Source organism: Passer montanus, unplaced genomic scaffold (assembly GCF_014805655.1).
Source record: "Passer montanus isolate IOZ18808 unplaced genomic scaffold, ASM1480565v1 scaffold22, whole genome shotgun sequence".
Lineage (NCBI taxonomy): Eukaryota > Metazoa > Chordata > Aves > Passeriformes > Passeridae > Passer > Passer montanus.
The window spans coordinates 11791397-11813465 of record NW_024366815.1 but is presented as its reverse complement, the minus strand read 5'-3'; the positions used below and the strand labels follow the sequence as shown (position 1 = coordinate 11813465).

The following is a 22069-nucleotide window of genomic DNA, read 5'->3' as shown; positions in this document are numbered from 1 at the left end:
AACTCAGACAAACCTGGAAACTAAGAATGAGAATACAAACTCCTAATGACTGGGGAAACAGCTAGTGCTATTACAGGTATATGGTGTAATATTCCAGAGGAGCAAGACAGGTTGGAAGCAGAGTCCTACACGTGACCTCCACCCATCAAGGCACTCACCCACCCATCAGCAAGTCAATACCTGGGAGATTTCCAAATAAAACCCAGTTCCAGTTACCTCTCTGTCCATATGTGCAGCGCTTGCTGATGAGACAAAGCCTACTGCTCTTTGAAATCTGCTTGTATTGTATGTTTCAGTCCTATAGTATCTCTATGTGATTGAGATTACTCCCCAAGTGTCTGATTTAGTAAAGTTAACTGGACTGGTGGTCAGACATTATATAATCAACTCCAGCATCCTCTGGGAGACACAATGAATAGGCAATTAATGTAACAAAACAACACTGCTTCATAACAACACACAGGATGGCTCATTTTGCAAGCACCTATTGTTAAGAAAACAAGAAAACAACTGTATCAAGACAATTAAACTTGTGCTGTTTTGCAAGTAGCTTCAAGAAATCCTATGTCTTTTCCACTGGGGGAAGATATTTCAAATATTTTTTTAAAAGCGTATTACAGTCACTGCATATTATTAATGTACTTTTAATAGCTGTCTATTACCTACAAAACAGAGTTTCAGATGCAATGACTTTCTGTTAGTATGGAGGGAATACCAGATTAATAATGACTGTTATCCCAAATTCCTGATGGAGAAAAGACAAATCCAGCTCGAATTCTTCTAAAATGTACCACAGTACATCAGTGTCCCATTAATACAACAATGCATTGTACATTCCTCTGTGTCAGTTTACATGGTGATGAGTCCTGACCGTGAACTGAGTAATACACAAGACATCATTCAGTGACAGGTCCGACTTTCTTACCATAACAAACAGCACCAGCCAGCAGAACATACAGCTGGGCAGTAGAATCATTCTGAATACTTCTACAGGTACCTTCCAAAAGAGAAGAGCTCAGGCTATTATTTTCATGTGAGGAGCTCAGGCTATTTAAAAATCTGAATTAACTATACCTGAAACCTGCGAAAAAACTTGCCTCAGCTATGGCAAGGAAGGTCTGTATGATGCTTAAATCCATCTGCAAGAAATCTCTACATCTTCCAACCACTATTTAAATACTGAGAGTACTATTTTTACAGGATTTAATTTCTATCTGCATGTAATTTACCACTTAGCGTTTCTTCTCCTGTCCTTAAACTAGTAGAAGATGACTTGAAACAGGATTTAATTTCTATCTGCATGTAATTTACCACTTAGCGTTTCTTCTGTCTTTAAACTAGTAGAAGATGATCTGAGATTTCCATAACCATTTACTGCACCCAACAGAAAGGCTAAATAAAAAGTTTTGTTTTAGCAAATCTGTTTTTGTAATTTTAAATATGACAGTAGTCAGGGTAATCGATATACTGCATTATTTTCCTTTCAGTTTTCTTTCAAAATCTGACATTCAAAACCCTGCTTTATATCCCAGCTTTTAGCATTTCCATACATCACCACAAAAACACACTATGGGGCCTCATCTATTTACAAGCATAGTCTTTCTTTCCCTTAAAATATATGGTGCAAACAGCTTTGTTGATTACTATGCTTCAATGTTGCTAACTAAAGGATACCTCTCAAACAGAATTATCTAAGGCAAGCAGTGAGCCCTGACACAGTGAGACCAGACTATGAACAGCCAGCACTCTCTTTATATCCCAGCTTTTAGCATTTCCATACATCACCACAAAAACACACTATGGGGCCTCATCTATTTACAAGCATAGTCTTTCTTTCCCTTAAAATATATGGTGCAAACAGCTTTGTTGATTACTATGCTTCAATGTTGCTAACTAAAGGATACCTCTCAAACAGAATTACCTAAGGCAAGCAGTGAGCCCTGACAGTGAGCCCTGACAGTGAGACCAGACTATGAACACCCAGCACTCCACCAATGTCCACCTAAAAGCCTGGGAAATCCTAGAAATAAGATTACAAGTGGAGGTAAAACCTTCCTGAACTTTAATTTTGCTTTAGGGAATTGCATCATGTAATCCCATCGTGAAAGACTGATGTCTCAAGGCATTTTGGGATACATGTGTACTGAGGAAAGGGGCAGGTCAGACCTTACCCTGACAAGGCAGTGCAGGGCCCTGTACAACCCTCTGCCCCCTAGAGACTGTATCCCAGTCCAAGAGAGATGCTCATTGGCACAGTGGAGGCAATGCCCCTCTGAAGCCCCTAACCCAGCTCCTGAGTGGCCAAATGACTGGAAATTCCACCTGGGGAAAGGGCCCAGGAAGGCCAGGGGTATTTAAGGCTGAGCACAAGGCCATGGCATTGTCTAGACCCCGCGTCCTTGGGGAAGTTCTGCCTGAACACTGCTGGAACTCAGGGACTGGTTACTGCATATTTTCTAGATCTTTTCTGTCTTTCCCTCCTTCTCCTTCTTCTGATTACCTCTTAGAATTCCTGAGTAACTTAAAATCAATCACGCTTAGTGTTTGCTAAGTTCAATGGGCCAAGTCAACACTTTAAGAAGTGTTCTATGCTGACTGAATGTTGCGCTAAACTTTTGCCCAAGTTCTTTGATATTCTAAAGTTGCCAGTGAAGTTGTTTTCATTGTTTTGACCTTCTGAGAATATCTTGTCAGTACTTCTCTTTTGCATGCAACTTGGGGGACATGAACAACCATAAGTAATTCAAAAACTTCACTGAGCGAGTTGTTTGGGGCTTTATACCTATTTATCCAATCCCCTAGAGAAAGTCAGATTTGTCCCTGCGATATTTGGGTGGACAATTCTTTCAGACCCCTCATGTTCCAGTATATATGACCAGCATGCGTTTCTCTTCCTACTCTACGAAGAGGAGGAGAAAGAAAAAAAGCTACTTTGACTGGTTTAGGTGAGAATACCATCTTGCAGTTTTCTGTTACTAAGGAAAGCAAGCAGTATCTTTCAGTCTTATACAGAAATCTCCCACACTCTATCCCATCAGCCCTTCTCCCCACATGATTTCACCTGAATAAGTATGACAATAAATGTACACAGTATTCCAGATGAAATCTAACCAGGACATTGTACAGTGGCATGAAATCTTTCCAAATTAAAATGAAAATTACTTCCTTTATGCATCTTATGAGATTTCATTTTCAAACCTACACTAGACTGGGCCTTGCAAACATCATCTTATCCTGAAAATGCAGTCAGATCCTAAACTAAACTCATCATAGGTGAGTTCACAGTTTATCACAGACATTTCTGTTACAGGTCCTCCAGTACAAAATGTTGCATATTGCAATTTCATACTTTTCCATTCCAGTCATTCATTCACTTCAACATAGTTCTCCAATGTTACTTCATACTGGATGTCTTCCATATTTGTATAAGCTACAGTACTTTATGCCAGTGCCATTTGTAAAAAGAATAAAATGTTTGGCCACAAAAACAAAACCTGATGAGTCAACTGATAACCTCCACTCTCACTTTATAATATTCTTCATTTTAGCACAAGCCTCTTTATACCCTTAAACAATTTCCTACTTATCTTACAATTCTTGTCCTAGTCATCTCAGTGGCACCACATGGAATATTCTTAAAATACAGACAAAAAAAATTACAGCATTGCTCCTCACAGCTAAATCTTGCTCCTTCAGCACATACAATTAAGAAGCACCACATGTGACTATTAATCATTAGGTGTTAGTATCACCCACAGGAAGAAGCTTCTGTGATTTCTGAGGTGGGGACACCTGAACGCCCTGACTTGCTGAGATGATAATCATTCACTTTGCAGGCTGGGTGGTGCAGATGACCTGTCCACACAGCATCAGACAGTCAGCTAGAAAAGCCCATTAATGACACGGGCACCAGGTACCATCCAAGCTAATGCTGCAACTCTTAGTTTCCCACAATTCTCAATGTATTCAACAGCTCATGGAAAACTTAGAAGTACCTTTCAGCAGGTTTAACACCTTTCAGCCCAAATACTAAAGGCAAAGGATATCCAGACCACTAACCTAAGACAGTTGCTACTGAGCATGAAGATATTACCTAGCACATTTCCTATTTTTGCAAGGAATAGAAACACTTTATGTAGTGGAAGCTGATACTCTGCGATCTTCACATGTATGCATAAGGCATGGCAAGAGGCTTCAGCTGCAAACTCAAGTCTGACTTTCCAGACAGCAATTGCCTCTGCAAGAAGCTACAGGTCCTGCATAGAGGGAAAGGGATTTGCAGGTATTGAATTAGCAATTGACATACATAACAGAGACATATAGTATCTGCTGTACACATTTTTGTATCCCATTTATTATCCTCAGTCTCAGACCTTACACCTCCCTGTGTACTCCCAATCCTTGGACTACTTACTGTTCTAATAACACTTTAGTGTAGCCCAGAAGCTTTTATGGTCACTGTTGCTTACAAACAAATTTGCCCCTTCCCTGACAGATGCCACTCATGTACTACTTGCACTCTGCATAATCTATTCACTTTATAAGTGTGGTGCTGCCTCACTGCCTCTCCCTCCCATCTGACATGAATCTGAGTATGACTGGGATGGTAAGGCTAACAGGTAAAAAACTCCATCTAAGTATTCAGTGCTCGTCCAAATCGGCTTGCATTTGTAAAGATTAACAACAAACTCCCTTGTAGGAAAAGTCTTCTATTATCTCCAGAGTAAGCAATGAAAACTGGGGGGATGATTTGCCTGAGATCTCTATATTAGACTTTTAATATGGGGCAATTACTATAACCTTAAACTTGGGCCACTGGAACTTCTCAAAGAACATCTATCTAAACAAGAGAACAGCTGATACCTCCAGTTCAGTCTGCATCTGGATAAAAAACAGGACTACAAGGAAGAACATAGGTATAAAATGCACTTGAAAAACTATGCTTACATTCAAGATGCTCGTCCTCTAAAATATAGCAATCCTATTCACATCCAATCTAACTTAAACCCAGTTTATGATTAAATAGCAGCTACCTAAGCTCTTCATCAGATCTGAAGTAATGGCACATTACTTCCAAAGGTGCAGCCAAACCTCTGAATGATTGGTCTGCAGGTACCAAAGACAGAAATATTCCTGAGCAAGGTCAGAGGTACTAGCAGGAGTGTTTATGCAGACCACTCTAAGAGAGCTCCACCTTGAGATTCCCAAACACAGCTTCACTCACTTTGCAACATTTGACAGAGAGGACTCACAGCATTTTTCTGTCCTCACAGACAGGAGGCCTTTGGGGGAAAAACCCAAGCAGCTTAAACTAGTGGTCCAAATAAAATTATCTCAAGTATGCCATGCAGAGGTAACTGAGTATGTATTCAGCTTGCTCTCAACAAGCAATGAATTAACGTTGAAGGGAAAAGGTTGTTAGGGAATCCAAGAGAGTTCCTCACAAAGAATGAAAAGACTCACTTCAGATGCCTCTGGGGCAATGAATTCCCAAGCAATGTGAACCATTTCATTAGGACTACGCACAAAGCCAAGGATAACGCTAAAGACTATTAAGATGATAACTAAAAGAAATTGATCCTGAACGGATTTTGCAGTGTGACAATTTTGATTCCACTCAACTGGAATAGTCTAGAGTAAAGGGCATGCTGATTTCGGCTGGGATAGAATTTTCTTCTTAGTCACTGGTTCAGTGCTGTGTTTGGATCCAGCATGAGAGTGAAGTTGGTAGCACACTGATGTTTTAGCTGCTGCTGAGAAGTGCTTACCCTTAGCCAAGGGCCTTCGGTGTTCATTCCCATCAGCGAACATGTGCACAGGACACTGGGAGGGAGCATGGCCAGGACAGCTGACCTGAAGAGGCCAAAGGGATGTTCCACACCACAGAACATCGTGTCCAGGATGTCAACTGCAGGGAGCTGGCCAGGAGGGGCTGACTGCTGCTGGGAGCTGGGCATTGGTCAGCAGCTGGTAAGCAACTGTATTGTGCATCACTTGTTTCTCTTGGGTATGAAACACCACTCTCTCCTTTTCATTACAACTGTTATTGTTGTTGTTATTATCTTCAGTAGAAATACTGTATTTTTTTTGGTTTGTTTCAGTTATTAAACTGTTTCAATCTCAACTCATGAGTTATAATGTTTTTTCTAATTTTTCTACCTGCTGTAGGGGGATGGGTGGGTGAGCCAGCTGCATGGTACTTACTTGTTATCGCAGGTCTTTATCCCTTTGTTGTGCTTTAACCCCAGCTGGCAACTAAGATGGTACAAACATTAACAACCCAGTCCACTTAAACAAGAGCAGTGAATGGAACTCTTTTCAGTAAGGGCAATAGCAGGCTGTCCCCAGAGACGGATGGAGCACATGAGAATAGGGAGTACAGGAGTGGAATCCAGTAGAAGAAAAACCCTAACATGCAATGTGAGGAAGCTAAAGATTTCTAGAATTGGTGATACTAAAAAAGTCCTCAGTGTCTAAGGTCCTGGCTTTCTCATCAGTTAGACTGATCCCTTAAAAGGCAGATGCAAGAATAAGTATTTTCTTTTGACAAGTCACTGACAAGAAATAGTGCAATGGTCTCACAAAGTTAAATCAGGTGTTAGCATCATGTAACCTGATCCTCAGCCTGCACTCACCGGGGCAGATTGCATGAATGAAACAGAACTCTAACAACACACAAGAAAAACTTCTCTAGTGCACGTGCTCTTTAATGTCTTCCAAATTCTGCATAATCTCACTAGAACATATTTGTCAAAAATGCATGTTATTACCACACTTCAGCCAAGAACAGTCTGATGAATAAACCTGTTTACAGTAAATGCAAGTACTGATGCTTTTCTGCACATTCAGCTTGCTACATGCTCCTCAAGGACTGGAAACTCTTTTGTTTGCCTCTCCCTCTTCTATTGCTTCCTCTTCCAATAGCAAACATTAGTCATAAATATATGAAGGTTTTAGAGGATCATCTTCAGTCTCTCTGCAACTTGAGCTTGAGGAACATGCTCCAAGCAGGTGATCTGGCTGTAAAGTAGCAGGCTGTAAAGTAAAAGCTTCAAATTTAAATAAAGAACTTTCCTAAGAGAATCTCAGATTCAAAAAGACCCTAAAATCATCTATAGCTGGCCAGGAGATATACCAGGTTCTCTCAGTGGAGTCAAGGAGGCCTCTCTGACTTGGAGTAATTCCTCTCAGCCAAGGAGGGCCAAGAAGAATAAATCCAGCAAGCTGTACAGCACACACAGTCTCCTGTCACATCCCTCTACCACACTTTGCAAAGAAACAGGCCTTCAGTACATGCCACCACAGAGAGCAGGAAGGCAATTTGAGTGTGCAGAAGCTAGGACAGTTTAACACCTGGAAGCTCTGACAACACAGAAATAACAGGATCACTATAAATTCAGCCTCTCAAGTGTGACATTCTCACAGATTTATAGACATTAAACACTTGAAACACTGAACTCCTACTGCCTGTGTAATAGAAAGTTCTTAACTTACTAAATTTGCACATTTTTTTATTTGTAGATTAGGATGACATTTACATGGATTTGATGTATGGACTTGTCTAGGCACATTAGCCAGCCTAGCTAAGAGCCAATAGTTGTGTGAATATTTACTATAATTAGCCATTTACATAAACAAGCTAGTAACAGAGCTGGACATGCACATGCAAATATTCATCTCATATATATGATGAGATTTACTAGTGCTGCTCAAGTGCCTAGCACACATGCCTTCGGAAGAAGCCAAGTAAGAGAACCTACTGTATCCCGTGTAATGGGTGAGTTGTCAGATTTCTGTAACACGTCTTTGAATAAACAGTACATACTGCTGAGTTTATGGAAAAGAACCACTTACACTTAATCTTTTTACTTACTGGATTGGTTTTCAACCTTCTCAGCCACTTGACAATAGCTGTGACATCAGCAAAATTACTTCTCCTTTACTTTTTGAGAAATCAATTCAGAAGATGAAGCAACTCGCTGAAAGCCAGAGTCCACTGCCAGACAGGAACTTTCCACCATTTATCAAACACACCACCTATATCCAAATCCCAGGTAACATGTGCTGGTCAGTCCATACTTCAGAGTTCATTAGGCATCACTGGTCCAAGGTTTCCATTTCCAAACAGATGGTATAGTCATTTACAGCAGCAGACATGCTAGAGCAAGCATTGTTACTGCGTTCCTCAAGTCAGCACAGCACAACCAAGGACACTTTTTATGGTGACCAAAATCTCCCCTTCCAAATGGAAATTTCTGTATTTGGGAGACTCAAAATAGCACTCCAAAGATTCAAAAAATTTATTTTTCCATTTCAAAACAGCCTGCATCATGTTTTAATTTGTTTGTTTTAAATGCTCTACTGTCTTGAATGCTTTACAAATGTTCATGTTGCCTGGATTCCTACTTGTGACAGCTGCTTCTGAGAGCAAAAATCACCACCATATTTTCCCTAACAATGTTGCTTCCATAACAAAACTGGAGATGCCTTACTATACTTCATGGAAAAATTCATGTGAAGTTCTGCACCTTCTTGTTTAGCATCTCCCTGAAAGCAGTTCTCCAGAGTATTTAGAGTCATTGATTACACAAAGATTAGTGTGTTGTTTTCATTTTGGCCTGTAGTTACAGCCAATGCACCCTCAAAAGTAAAAAGACAATACATCTTTGTGGAAATGTGAGGTGATATGCTAAAAATGTTACTTTTAAAAATTAAGGCAATTATTATGAATAAAATATTTATGGACATTCATTCAAGCTTTAAGTGTTTCAAATGTTTTAGGAGAAAAACAAAATTATCATCAATTTGTTGCCACGCAAAGTGAAGTACAGCAACTACCACCAAAGTGGCTGACACTATAAATCCTCGGGAGCAGAAGTTCCAGGAACAGAATGTCATAGAGACTCCACTACCTTCATTTTGTGGTGCAAGCTACAGGAAAAGCAATGGTAGGAAGGGGAGACAAAATCTACCAAAATGCAAGGTGGAGAAACAAAAAATATCTACATGGTATTTTTGGACTGCTCCTGATCATAACATAGGATTTATGGATCTAAATGTAAAACAGAAATTCAGATGGGATGAAATCCAACTTTTTGCTATTACAGTGAATAGAACAGTAGAGTATGTTTCCCTTCAGTTATAGAGACATCGTAAAAATTTTACAATAGTAGCATAGTTATAAAATCACCTGTATGAGCTGAGAGTGGTGAATGAGGCCGAGGCAGAGCTGGAGACTGGCTACTGCCCATCAAACTCTTCCTGTTACTTGTTCTACAGCTGTGGGCAGAAAGAAAGGAAAGAAGACATTAGCATCAGAAATACAGCATGTACCACATATGGGCGTTTTGAGATCTGCTACTGAGTTCCTTTACTTCCCAGTTTCCTATTAAAAATTAGAGCTATTGTTGTTTTTGTAGGCATGTCCAGGAAGTCTATGATCATAACGGATAATGGCAAAACCAGAAGTTTTCAAAGAAAATACACCATGGATACTTTTCAGGCTTGCACGTTTGCTGTTCTGTGCAATGACCAGCATTTCCCTGTAGAGTCATTTACAAAATATTCTTCTCTGACTACAGCTTATTTCTCTGCCATACACTTTTTATAAAATATTAAAATAAATATGTGAAACACAGTCTCAGGTTTAAATCACTCTTCAATGACTAAAACTATCCCTGTTGCATGAACTGTAGCTTGAAACCACATGCCAGAGAGAGCAAGACTTATCAATCTGAGAATGAAGTAATAATTAGAATTATAATTATTGAGATAAATTCCACATCTGTGCCTTTTGTCAATGGAACAGATGATAACTAAGAAGATGAATGCATTTTTGTTACTCATACATTTTTCATCTGCAAAGCCACTAATTTCCCATACCACAAGATCATTAAACAAGATAAAAGTAAATTAAGACATTGATTAAACTTGGGAAAGGAGGTATTTTTCTTAAATATATCACACAGTTTTTATATATTAGTTGGCAGAAGTAGTCTTCTTCTTCCCTCATTCTGCTATAAAGGATATTCTCATAAACATAAATCCCCAACACTCCAAACATTCATGCAGAAGGAAAATATTATCCTGAACTAAGAGACCTTAGATGTGTATAAACTGGAGTGCATAGGCTAATGTTTACAGCACTGCAGTGAGAACTTTTCCGTAAAGGTTTAGAAAAACTCCAGACTATTAAAATTGAGAAACTTTATGCACAAAAGCATAAATTATCAAAGCAGACTGCAAGAGAAGCAGATTTGATCTTATTTGTAGACATCTCAAAAAATGAATTTTGTTAACATTATGATGATCTCTCATTATGTAACAGCCAGAAAGCAAGACTAATTAGTCTTGATATAGTTAAATTGAATAAAGTGCAAAAGAATGGATGGAGTTTATTAGCATAAAGAAAACCATATGCAGAAGTACTCCAAAGTAATACAGAAGAAAAGGAAAATAAAGGAAAAAAAGTTCAGTATAGATGGTATCTCCAATATGCAAAAGATGTCAAATACTAAGACCATTCTCCCCTTCAAAAAAGCTTTGTGAAGCAGCAAGAGTGCCACTTCCAAATCTCTAACAGGTTAATGCAAAGCCCACTTGCACACTGCACAAAGTTTTGCCATATTACTTAATTGTTACAGTGATTTAACCATCAAGTGTATCATTACTGTAGACCTTTTTAAGAAAAGAATGTACAAAATTATTGCAAGTTTCATATGTGGAGTACTGGGAAAGTCAAAACTTATTCAAAACATACACTGCCATTTTTAAGCCAAACAAAAAGGAAGAACTTCTAAAATGTGAAATTATAAACACAAGTTTTTAGTAATCTGTCTGTATTAATTTCTACTTTTTAAATCACAAAATCTGAGCAAATAATCCGTATTCCATTAGCCAACAAAGTCTTAATTGTTTCCCCCTTCTCTAAATTTTGTCCAGGTAAAGAGTCACTGAATTCCTCTTTTATCAAAAAAGAATGGTTCAAAATTCTCCTTCAGGTTTCATGCTATGTCACCATATGTTTGCTAACTTTCCTCCCTTTATCTGCTGTTCTTGTTTTAAAAGCTTGAATAACTGTTTCTTTGCAATTCCACTCTAAAATCGAACCCAGGAAAAATTTCGGGTATTTATTAGACATTCATTAAAAGACACAGAGATTGCATCTATCCATGATGATGTGACGGTATCACTACCAACATCTGTGATGCAGGCTGGGGCTCGCAGCACCCATGATGTGTCCTGAAAGCAAGTTTTTCATGGCTGAATTCTGGAATTTAAAGGACCACCACAAATTCTGGCAAAAGAAAGTAATATATTTGAAGAACAAAAATTTTAGATACCCTTCACAGACCTTGCTTCATAGACGATTCCTTGCACTTACTTGAAGAAAATGAGTCTTGTATCACTTTTGCCAGAATTTATGTAAATAAACAAATGCCTTGTATTCACTTTTACATTAATATCCCAGCTTTACAACTTTACTATTTCTCAGTAGAAATGTGCAATGTCATTCACAAATCATTATCAAAACCACCTAATTAAACTTATCTTTGGTGGTTTTTTTTGTTTTGTTTTTTTTTTGGAGGCTGTGCATTTCAACACTCTGGAGAGTACGATGGCATTACCTTAAACATCAAGATCATACACTGTGAAATCTTTCCCCCCTGCTGCCATTTCAAAAACATGATTGCTACTTGCTCAGATGTGGCTGCAGAGATAATCTATCTTCTATCATACTCAAATGAAATGTTCTATTGAAAAATAAAAAATAAAAGATATTAAGTTCTCCTCTATTTGCCTTACCAGTAAGGTAAGATGCAACCCACTGCATGGAAGGACAAATCCATCCTAGAGCTCTCACTTGTTTTTCAGCTGCGCTTCACAAAGATTTTGAAACAATGTAATCCATCCTGTATAATCTGTGAAACACAATTCCTTCCCCAAAATAATGCTATTATAAAAGAGGCATTTTGTAGATGAAAAAAAAATAAACTTCAGGGAACCTTGAAAGATGATCTAAGCTGCCAGAACTCCACAAATGGGAAGCAGGGGGCACAAAGGAAGCATCAAAGCATTACTTACTGAACTGTATTTAGCCTTGAAACAGCAATCCTCCTTATACAAAAGAATCTCAGAAATTAAAACCATTTTAAGACAAAATAGTTTTTCCTAGATCTCTGAACACATCAAGTAACTTTCCCCTTCTATTGTTTTCATAAATCTATTCTTCTCCCATTCAAATCTGACAAGATAAACCAACTGATAAGAGGCAGCCCTGAAATAAAGCTTCCTTGTCTGCAGTGAAGTTATAGCAATGCAGGAATACTCTACAGGGATTGTAACTTAGGAAAATATAAACCTTGGAAAACCACAGAGCACTAACCCCCAAAATGCATTTCTCTAAGCCTTGAATTTCATACTGTGATCATGTTGCACGCCAAGAAGAGACTAGCTAGCTAGGCAGCAGGTAAGATGCAAAGCTTAGAACACTATTTAAAAAAAAAAAAGAAAATCTTTTTACAATATGAAAAAGAACAGGAGAGAGCACAGGAAAAAAAAAGAAGAACCAGTCACATTTAACCATAACTAAACTTTGGGGGGGTGCAAAAAACTTGAACAGGACAGAAAGTTTACATTTGTTGCCCTTTGTCTTCTTCTCTGCCCCACAAATATCCTTCCTGGACTTTATCCCTCCTAGGTGATGACCTATCTGGAAGTCATCGACCTTACACTGTATCAGCAGGGCCCTGGACAAATGGCACTCGTCCTTATCTTAGAATCCAATTCATAATTTCCTATTCGATTCCCAAATCCACCCCCCCAGACAGGTTCTGTCATACCTCCTGCTCTCTGTCACTGACACTCCTGCCCACTCACTCTTCTCCTCCCTATCCTGACTTCTCACCATGTCTCACTGTGGGGGAAATCCTTCACCTCAGCTCCAGTGTCACTCCCAATGCACTAACTCCAAGTCACTTCTCCAGCTGCTACAGACAATCAACGTTTCTGATGAGATGCACTTAATAAACATAGGATAAAACAAACAGAAGACACTACGTAGAAAGTGCTTTTGCTGAACTTCCATTGCAACAAACCCAGGGTAAGCAGCAGCTGCTGAAAGATGCAATACAGTTGCATCAAGCTTGATTACTTTGCTCCTTAAGTAGCCACAATTCTTCCCATATCAGGCAAAAGCTATTTGGGTAGAAATGAGGGGAACAGTTAGACTGAAATCAGCAAAGCACAAGACTTGAGTAAGAGTATAGTTGTTAAAAGAGAGCTACATTCCACAATCTCCTGGAAACATTAAACAGAATAAAAGCTGAAGCAGAAATGCTGTGCTTCTAGGACAGAAAATACTTCATCCAGAGCTGAAACGCGGGTTTCCTGGTACAGTAATCAAGATATGGCAATAGTTGCGAAAGATATGCACAGAAATGGAAATTTCTTCCTCTGAATGAGGGCTAAAAGATGAACAAATTACTAGCACTGAAGATTAATCACTTTTATTTATTCAAAATAAGTAGGGAAAGCAGGCTTGCCAGGCTTTTTCATGGGAAATATGGCATCAGCCTTTATAATTTATAATTACTTCATTTCACCATCCTCAATTATTAATATTTACACTTATAATGAAGATGTATTTGGAATCTAAGCTATTTTGACAGTTCACCACCTCTCACAGGCTATGCTGAGCACAGCACTGCTCCACACCATCTTAATTCTGGTATTAGTGTAATATACAGCAGTTTAGCTGGAGGCAAAAATTAGAAGGGGATTTCTCCCATTCTAAGAAGAGGCTGCAAACAAATGGTTTTAGTTGCCAATACAAGCACAAAGAAATTAAGTTACTGCCATACCCAGAATGCAATGCCTAAACATGTACACATGAGGCACTAATAATGCAAGACCAGCCTTCCTATAAAGGTTCCAGGGATAGAAAAAGTGGTTATAATTTCTCTGGTGTTAAAATTGCATGGTCAAAAACTACCCCAGCAGGAACATGCTGTCCCTATCAAGACTTGAGATGTTGTGACTTTGGATATCCAAGAAAAGTTAAATTTAAGTTCTATTTCAGTTATATTTAACTTGTTATGAAGGCAGCTAAGGTATGACTTCATAGTTATTATCTTCAGCAACACCAACACTGAAGAGTCGTTGAACAGTGCACACTGAACTTACAAAAACTCAAAACATTTGTAGCGAGGAATTTAGTTTAGTTTGTCTTGGCTATTTTGTCTGGTAGGTTTGGCTTACTCTGTTTTTAAAGAAGAAGCCTTCTGCATTAAAAAGCAGTTTCACATTCTCCAGAACCCAGACAAGTTCTGCGGGATATTAACTGGAATAAATGCAAAAACCAGCTGCCCTGAAGAGATGACACACACCGATACTGCAAGCAGCTTCTTTGTCGAAAGTAGCCATGAAGCTTGTATTTGATGAAGCATCTCCAGACCTAGGAAGTCAAAGTAACACACAGCCCACACTTACCGCAGTTCACACCTAGATTGCTTTATGCAAGGAAACAAATTGGCCCAGAACGGTTCCTCACTGAATACCGCAGAATTAGAGTTACACAGACCCTATCCAGAGATAATTGTTGCTACCCTGCTCTAACTTACAGCTAGGAAAGACTAAAGAGTAAGGAAGCAAAGGTCTCCACTTCTGAGAGACACTTCCTATTCTTTGACTTAAAATTTCAAGGTGACACAATTACTGAGAGAAGCGTGCAAACCATCTGAATGCAAGTAAAATATAGCATTGGTAACACACAGAAATTTCATTTTATTGTTTTAAAGGCTGCCAGTATTTCACATTCATACCAATTTATTATCTAGCAGTATTTTCTGATACATTTTACCTAGACTGTATGTCTGCATATACACTCTTCAAATTTGGTATGTATATAAAGATGTGTATATATGCACAAACAGACACACATTCATATTTATATGCATAAAATGTATGCATATACTTAGATAAATATATTTATATCTCTAACATTCTGCCTTTACAACACTGCACATACAGTCAAACATTCTACTTGCTATATATACTCTCTCTGTGAGGAATTATTCTACATCAGTCTACAATGCCCTGTGAAAAATAAGCTACTGGGATTTAAATTTTAAGTGTTATAATGTAGGGAGGGATTCAGATTTTCCTCTTTTGTATGTGAGGTTTAGTCAACTTAAGTAAGGTGAGCTTTAGTCTGAAGAAACGAGAGTGTTGTCAAAACATAATGAAAACAACACACCAAGATGCAGCTGCTTGCAGCCCTGGTTTGGTGGTCAGTCTTGAACCTTTGCAACACTACAGTGAGTGCTTTGGCTTCGGCTATTGGCCAGATAAACATGAGCAGTAAGCTACAGGTCCTCTCTAAATACTGAAAAATGCGCATGCAACACCCTTCTCCCTATCATTAATACCAATTACCAGCATGCCACCATGCCATCAGAACTTCACCTTTCCTCAATCATAAAAAAGAATTTTTCTTCATATTTCTAAAAAGGAAAAATCTACAGCAAAAATAAACCAAAAAATGCAATCCACTAGATGTATGATCACCCTTTCCACAGACCGCCTAAAGGATTCAAATGCATGCAAGACAGCATCACTGCAAAAACAGACACCAGGAGAAATCACAGAATTGCAAAAGTACCTGCCAAATCTCTAATAACCAGACCTGAGGGAGACTGACACCAAGACTACTTACACTGAGAAGGGCTTCTCAATCTCCTTCAAACCACAGTCTTATAATACAAATAAAAAGGTCATTATGCTTTCTCAGCTGAACTTGCTAGTTGGATGTATTCAGTCTCTTCAGCTTCACTGACTGCTCTCACTTTTACTCTAGCCAATTTTGATCCATAATTTTATTTCTTCTCGTACATGAGAATAATCAGTAGTTACCAGAAATCCGAATTTCTTCTACAGATTTAAAATGGCATACTTCTATCTGTCCTGAACCTTCCTAAACCTACTGATTCACATTTAACTCACATCATTAAATATTCACCTCTGTAGTAACAAAAAGAGTATTAAGCTAACTACTAACTCCACAGTTGTACAATATTCATAAAATAGCTGCACAATGTCAAAGTCTGTACTACAACCAAAATTAGTATCCAGGAGAGTGCCTACAAAATGAATGCTCAGGATCACAAACCACTGGGCCACTGAGCAATTCTGCTTTATTATACCTAAAATTACGTTTTTGCATCTTCACATCATATAATGCGTTGAGAACATGAGGATGGGATCATTTAAATCCCACTGTTTCTTGAATTTATAGCTTATTTTGTATTCTGAGAACGAAAATAAACCAAGTTACTAGGTGTCTCATATCATACTGAAAAATTTAACTACATTCCTTGGTACAAAAATGTTATTCATTCAAAATAGAAAGGTAATTAGGAAGCTAGCACCAAAGGCAGAGGAAAAACATGCAGGGCTGGCCTAAATTACTGCTAAGTGTGTTTATCTGCATGCTACATAATTCAGAACATGTAAAAAAACCCCACAAACAAAAAAACCTACCAAAAGCAAAACAACACCCAAATCAAAGTAACTAACTAACTAACTGAAAAAAAGCCAGAATCAGTAGCCACTGTAAGGGGTTTATAACATATAACAAGCCTCATCTTAAAAAAAAAAAAAAAAAAAATAAAAAGTCATACATTACCTGTTAATATCACAGCATCACTAGTTTGGAGGCTTTAACCAAATGAAGTAGTGCCTTGACTTGCATAGTAGATAATCATGCAGAAACTGTTTGTATTAACTGTGACAGGAAATACCTATTTACCAGAGGGCATGCCTATCTAGGCTGCAGACAGAAGGTCCAAAAAAGAGGCCTCCCTGGCTTTCAGGTCATCCCCTACAGTTTACATTAATCCTTATCACTCCATGTTCCGACTACAATTTCCTGGTGCATCTCCTGTGCTGAGAGAATGCAGCCAGACATTTCCTACCAAGTTGCAGAGGCCAGGCTGGGGGCAGGATGCTTCTCACTCAACCCGTGCTGAGAGAATGCAGCCAGACATTTCCTACCAAGTTGCAGAGGCCAGGCTGGGGGCTTCTCACTCAACCTACTGCTGGTTGTTAAGAGCTTGGGAGAAACTGGGGGAGCAGATGGAGGTGAGTCAGGATCTTGGATGCCATTTCCTCCAGAGCTGCTACTTCACCTCAGGCTGGTGTGCTGTGTGCAAGGCTGTGGTACAGACCCTGTCACAGGTGATGCTTCCACTGGCTCTGTCTTTGGTTCAGGAGCTAGGCTGCAGCCCCATAGTTGCTGCTCACAACACAAGCAGTCAGACTCAGTCAAGGGACCCCTCAGTTGAGGGACCACCTCCTCACCCTTCACCAATGGGTGACAGTAGCCTTTTCCACATTTACAGTGAACAAAGCAGTCAATATACTGGCAACTTTTACCCAGCCAGCCCCCTTCAAAAAATAACCCCAAACAAAAGCAATACACACAAATAGGACCTGTTCCAGCCATACTTCCTTTGAACAACATCCATCCAGACTCAAGGACTAACCACAGCCAATTCCCCAGGACATTTCAGTACTGCCAGGGAGCCAAGCACATATCCTGAGTTTTTTGTAACTCCAGTTGAAACTGAGGCCACCAGAGTTCAGAATTTACATAAAACATGGGAGTGTCTCCAGATTACAGACCAAAGACCTGTTTGTCCAGTTCCCTACCACAGTGAAACCCTGTTCACCTTCTCTCCAGCTTTCTCATTCTGTTTTCCCCTTAGAACTACCTCCTCCTGGGCTTCTTTCCTTCTTACTTGCTCAGAACAGCACTGTTCCTAACTTACCATGTATCAGGTGAGGATAATAAGCCATATAGGCTCTTCATAGCAGTGAGCACACTCCTGAAATAGCATGGAGAAAACTTTAAGGAGTGCTTCTCTTGGCTCAAAATGTCTGCATGGCATCAAAACTCAAAAAATCTCAATGGGTTACAGTCTATCATGTTTTGAAATTAAGTAGTTACATGCAGCCCGCCTAAAAAAGCCTACTTCCTCGGTAGATGTCTAAGAGACACTGCAAAAATGACTAATCCATTTTCAGTTGGGGGAAGAAAACAAGAAACTATTTTATTTGCCCTGTTTCTTGCTATGGAAGTTGTGCTTCATCTTCCTTTCAACCTCCTCTATTTGTTGGTACCCATTAAAAAAATTATGTTGCCAAGGTGACTTTCACATAAAAAGACTCAGAAGCTTATTAAAACAGAAGTCTACATAGCACCCTTTATCACATGAAACACTGTCTGCATTGCACTGTACTCCAGAGACTCGCCCAGGAGAAAAGACACAAAGAAACAAAGTACTAGAAATACTTTTTCCTACATTATTTTACAGTATTTTAAAGATAGTTTTATGATTTTCCCCCTTTGTTTTCCACACCCCTGCTCCAACTTTTTTTTTCCTAATAGTCTTCAAGTTGTAGAAATAAAGTAATCCCATCCTAAAATTCAAGGGTAGGAGATTGGGAGCTGCTTGAAGGAGACAGATTTTACATGGTTTTACACTCTAATTCAGTAGGTCTCTTCTCGTTTAACCGCTAATTATAATTAAACTTGACTCCTTTCTCCTATAGTTAAGTAGAAACTATTCACTTTTACTCAAAAGAGCAGTAAGTCCAGACAGGACAGGACTGCTTCTTTCCTTCTTTAATAAATCTGGTAGCTGCCATTCTCTCAAAACTATGAGGCTGCAGACAATGGATTAAATTTCTTGTCTTCAAACCTTTAGCAATACTACCAAAGACTTAAGAAATGAACAGGTAAGACAATGTCAGAGGAATGCACCAGACTGAAGGAAAACTATACAGCAGATCAAACACAGTAGCAGAGGAGTCTGAATTCTTCTATTATCACACCCAGCAGGACAAGAGTCAGAATTCTTTTATTCTTACTTGTGCAGGCTTCCCAGTTGGGCAAGGAGAAAAACAAAGGAGGGAAAAGCATTTAAGGAGGATAGTCCCCAGGACACACATGCTCCTACTAAGAACATAAAGTTACCTTTTAACCTCTTGAGAACCAGAAGTGGGGATACAAATCTACAGACTGGAAAGCAGTACAGTGATGAAGCACAGCTGCCTACTGAGCATATGACATGTAAGGGAAATCAGCTTCATTCTTTCAGCAGCACTGTCACACTAACTGCTGTGGTTTATCTTCTTTCTTCATCCAAATATGAGACTTGCCAAAAATTCATAATGAATGCCTAATCTTCAACAACGCAATGTAAATTTGCATCTTTTCTTTAAGGGAATCAATGCAAATAACAGGAAAAGTGGTCCTACTCCTTTCCCTTTCTCAGGTTTTAAAAAACACAAGAGCAAATATTATATAACTGAAGTGTCACACTTTCTATGCAAGAAATATAAACATTTGCAATTAAAATTCTGTCCTGCCTTTTGTTTGGACATAAGTAGTCAGTAATGTTTAAGTAGTTAATGCATTGGACTTAAGGACAAAAAAAAGAAAAAAAACTTTTAAAAACCAAAAATCATTATTTAGGGCAAAATATGTTTGAAAACTATGCCCTTTATTGGTTAGGAGACTGAATATGAACAATTAAGTGGAAGGCATTCAACCTCAAAACTATGTCTGTTCCCACAAGACCTCTGGCAGCACCAGCAGTGTCCCACATTTGAGCGTGCACACATTGACTGCAGCTCAGAAATTCAGTTTGCAAACAAAAGACCCTCCTCTCTTTGGTAAGACCCACATTCTCCTTCCCTCACACTGACAGCTAACCAAAAGTTTTTTAATTAAATGATAATTAAGCATCTAGAAGCATCATTTTCCCAGGGGAAGGTGAAAAAAAATAAAAATCCATTCACTGCGCCCATTCAGCTGCTGGTCTCTGTCGCGCCTGTGGCAGAGGGCATCAATTAATGCCAGCTATGGGGCAGCTTTCATGAAGAGGGTGTTTGTTCTGCAGGAATCAGACATCTGCAAAGTTATGCTAAAAGGTAAGTGACCAAACACTCCACAATCATGATCTTAAGACACTGCTACATATGTATCTGCAGCCAACAAGGTGCCATTCCCCAAAAGTCTTATGGAACAGTAACAAATTAAAGTCTGTTTGTGTTGAAGTTTCCAAACACAGTGATATCCCTTTAGCAGCAGAACAATCAATAACTGTTATAAAAAATGGGTATGTCTGATCTGGCTTTTTTCCAGATTAAAACTGAGCTTATGTAACAGACGTAACTACTGATCATTACTTTTCATTTAACAAAGCCACATGAGAAATTGAATAGAAAAAAAATTAAGTATGTGCTGGCACATAGTGGCACCATTTACAAACACAAAATAAATTATTTCTTCTCCCCACCGATTTGTATTATACAGTATCCACACTTAAATGTTAGCTGTGTATCTAAACTGGTATAGTCACATAAGCGATCTCCCTTCTAAAGACAAAGTTACACCAGAGACAAAAGTCTTTTACTGGTTCACAATTTCCCCATTAGAAAAGAAAAATGTTTATTTTAACCATGAGAATACAAATTGCCTTTTTCAACTGCAATTGTGTACTAAGAAAGCTGTGTCAGCAAGATTAACTTGACACCAGCTACAGCTCAAATTATCAACCCTGTATAAAACCCAGCAGCCAGACTAAGTCTGGGAGCAAACTTCAGCTCCACATGGTAATATAGCTACTGAGGAAGGGAACCTATTACACATGCAGATCATCACACCGCCTAGTCACAGTGAGGTAATTGGAAACATCTGAGTAATCTCTACTGAAGCAATTTAAACATCTCCAGGCACAGTCACAAGTGGGGGTGACACAAAGCCTCGGACATCCACTCACTTTTTTTTTTTTTTTTTTAATAGTAATGCTTAATCATCAAGTACCACAGAAGCCAGGAAAGATCAGATGATTTATGTGTTTCAGTGTGCTGCCACAGACCTGCACATATATAGTATATACATGCACATTTATAGTATAAAAAATAGTGTGGCAAGGTATTGAAAAAAAAGTTTCAGTAGGGTATGCTTCATGTTTCAAGTGACTGGATTACTCAGTGAGGTCAGAAACAAATTATCTAGGCCACTGCAAATAAAGTACTGATAAAACATTCATGTTATGTCATCAAACATCCCTTCCTTCTGACATGCTGTGCCACTTTAGTAATCCAAGTCTCTAAATCACAAACAACTGTTCAATTTTAGAATCCCTTTAGCGTATCTAAAATAGGTTTTCTGCAGATCAAAACCATAGTGCTGAGTTGTGACCTCTCTTACAGGCTCTGAGAAAAAATGATGCGTTACCCAGGACGCAAGAGAAATCCTCCTCTGCAATGATACACTTCAAGCTCCCTCCCACAGCTGGTGTCCCAGCACAACTAGAACACAATACGACTTCAAGTTTATCCACCCAGTTATGCCAAGTGAAAATCTGGTAAGTGAAACTGGAAAATCAGTAGCATCATTCTAGGAAAAAACCCCAGTATACATTCAACACTAGAAGTCTCCAAGCAGTGTGAAGCATATCAACATGAAGGAATCTGGCCCACAAAACCCACTTCTAGAATGTCTTAAACAAGATTTCTTACTGTGAGTGAAGTTTTACAGAAAAAAACTGAATTTCCAGAATCAAGTAAGTTTGATGTCTCATTTACATCTGTCCTGATCACTTCAATGGTCAGTAACACTTTATTCTCTCATGAAAATCCAAGAACACAGAAACACAACAAAACTAAAAAAAATTAGAATTACTTGTATATTACTTTCTATACTAGACTTAAATCTACACATGGGTACAAGAATACAGGGGAAAGGCTAAGACCATCTTAAACACATTACAGAGTACGTAAGCCATCTATGAAAACAACTTTTGCATGTATTTTGCCCTGTAAAAACACCTATACCAGTAAAGGACTATTTTACCACCAAAGCAATGTACTAATTGCTCACAAATAGAAGTAGGTCACAGAAGATTCAAGAAAGCAAATGCCAGTGACTCAGTGTAGAAGGAAGAAGAGAAGGAAGAAAATGAAGCAAGGATATGATTTATAGTGTGTAAATAAGTAT

The 22069-nt window shown here is 38.7% G+C and overlaps 1 protein-coding gene across 12 annotated transcripts in view; it reads right to left on the bottom strand.

Moving 5' to 3' along the window:
* Window positions 1–22069, bottom strand: part of MAST4 (microtubule associated serine/threonine kinase family member 4) — a 275565-nt gene that overhangs the window by 65535 nt on the left and 187961 nt on the right. For all 12 annotated transcript variants that reach the window (XM_039709638.1, XM_039709639.1, XM_039709640.1 and 9 more), the window contains one exon: window positions 9191–9279. In XM_039709638.1, coding sequence (XP_039565572.1) covers window positions 9191–9279 — 89 coding nt within the window. The remainder of the gene's footprint in view (window positions 1–9190; window positions 9280–22069) is intronic.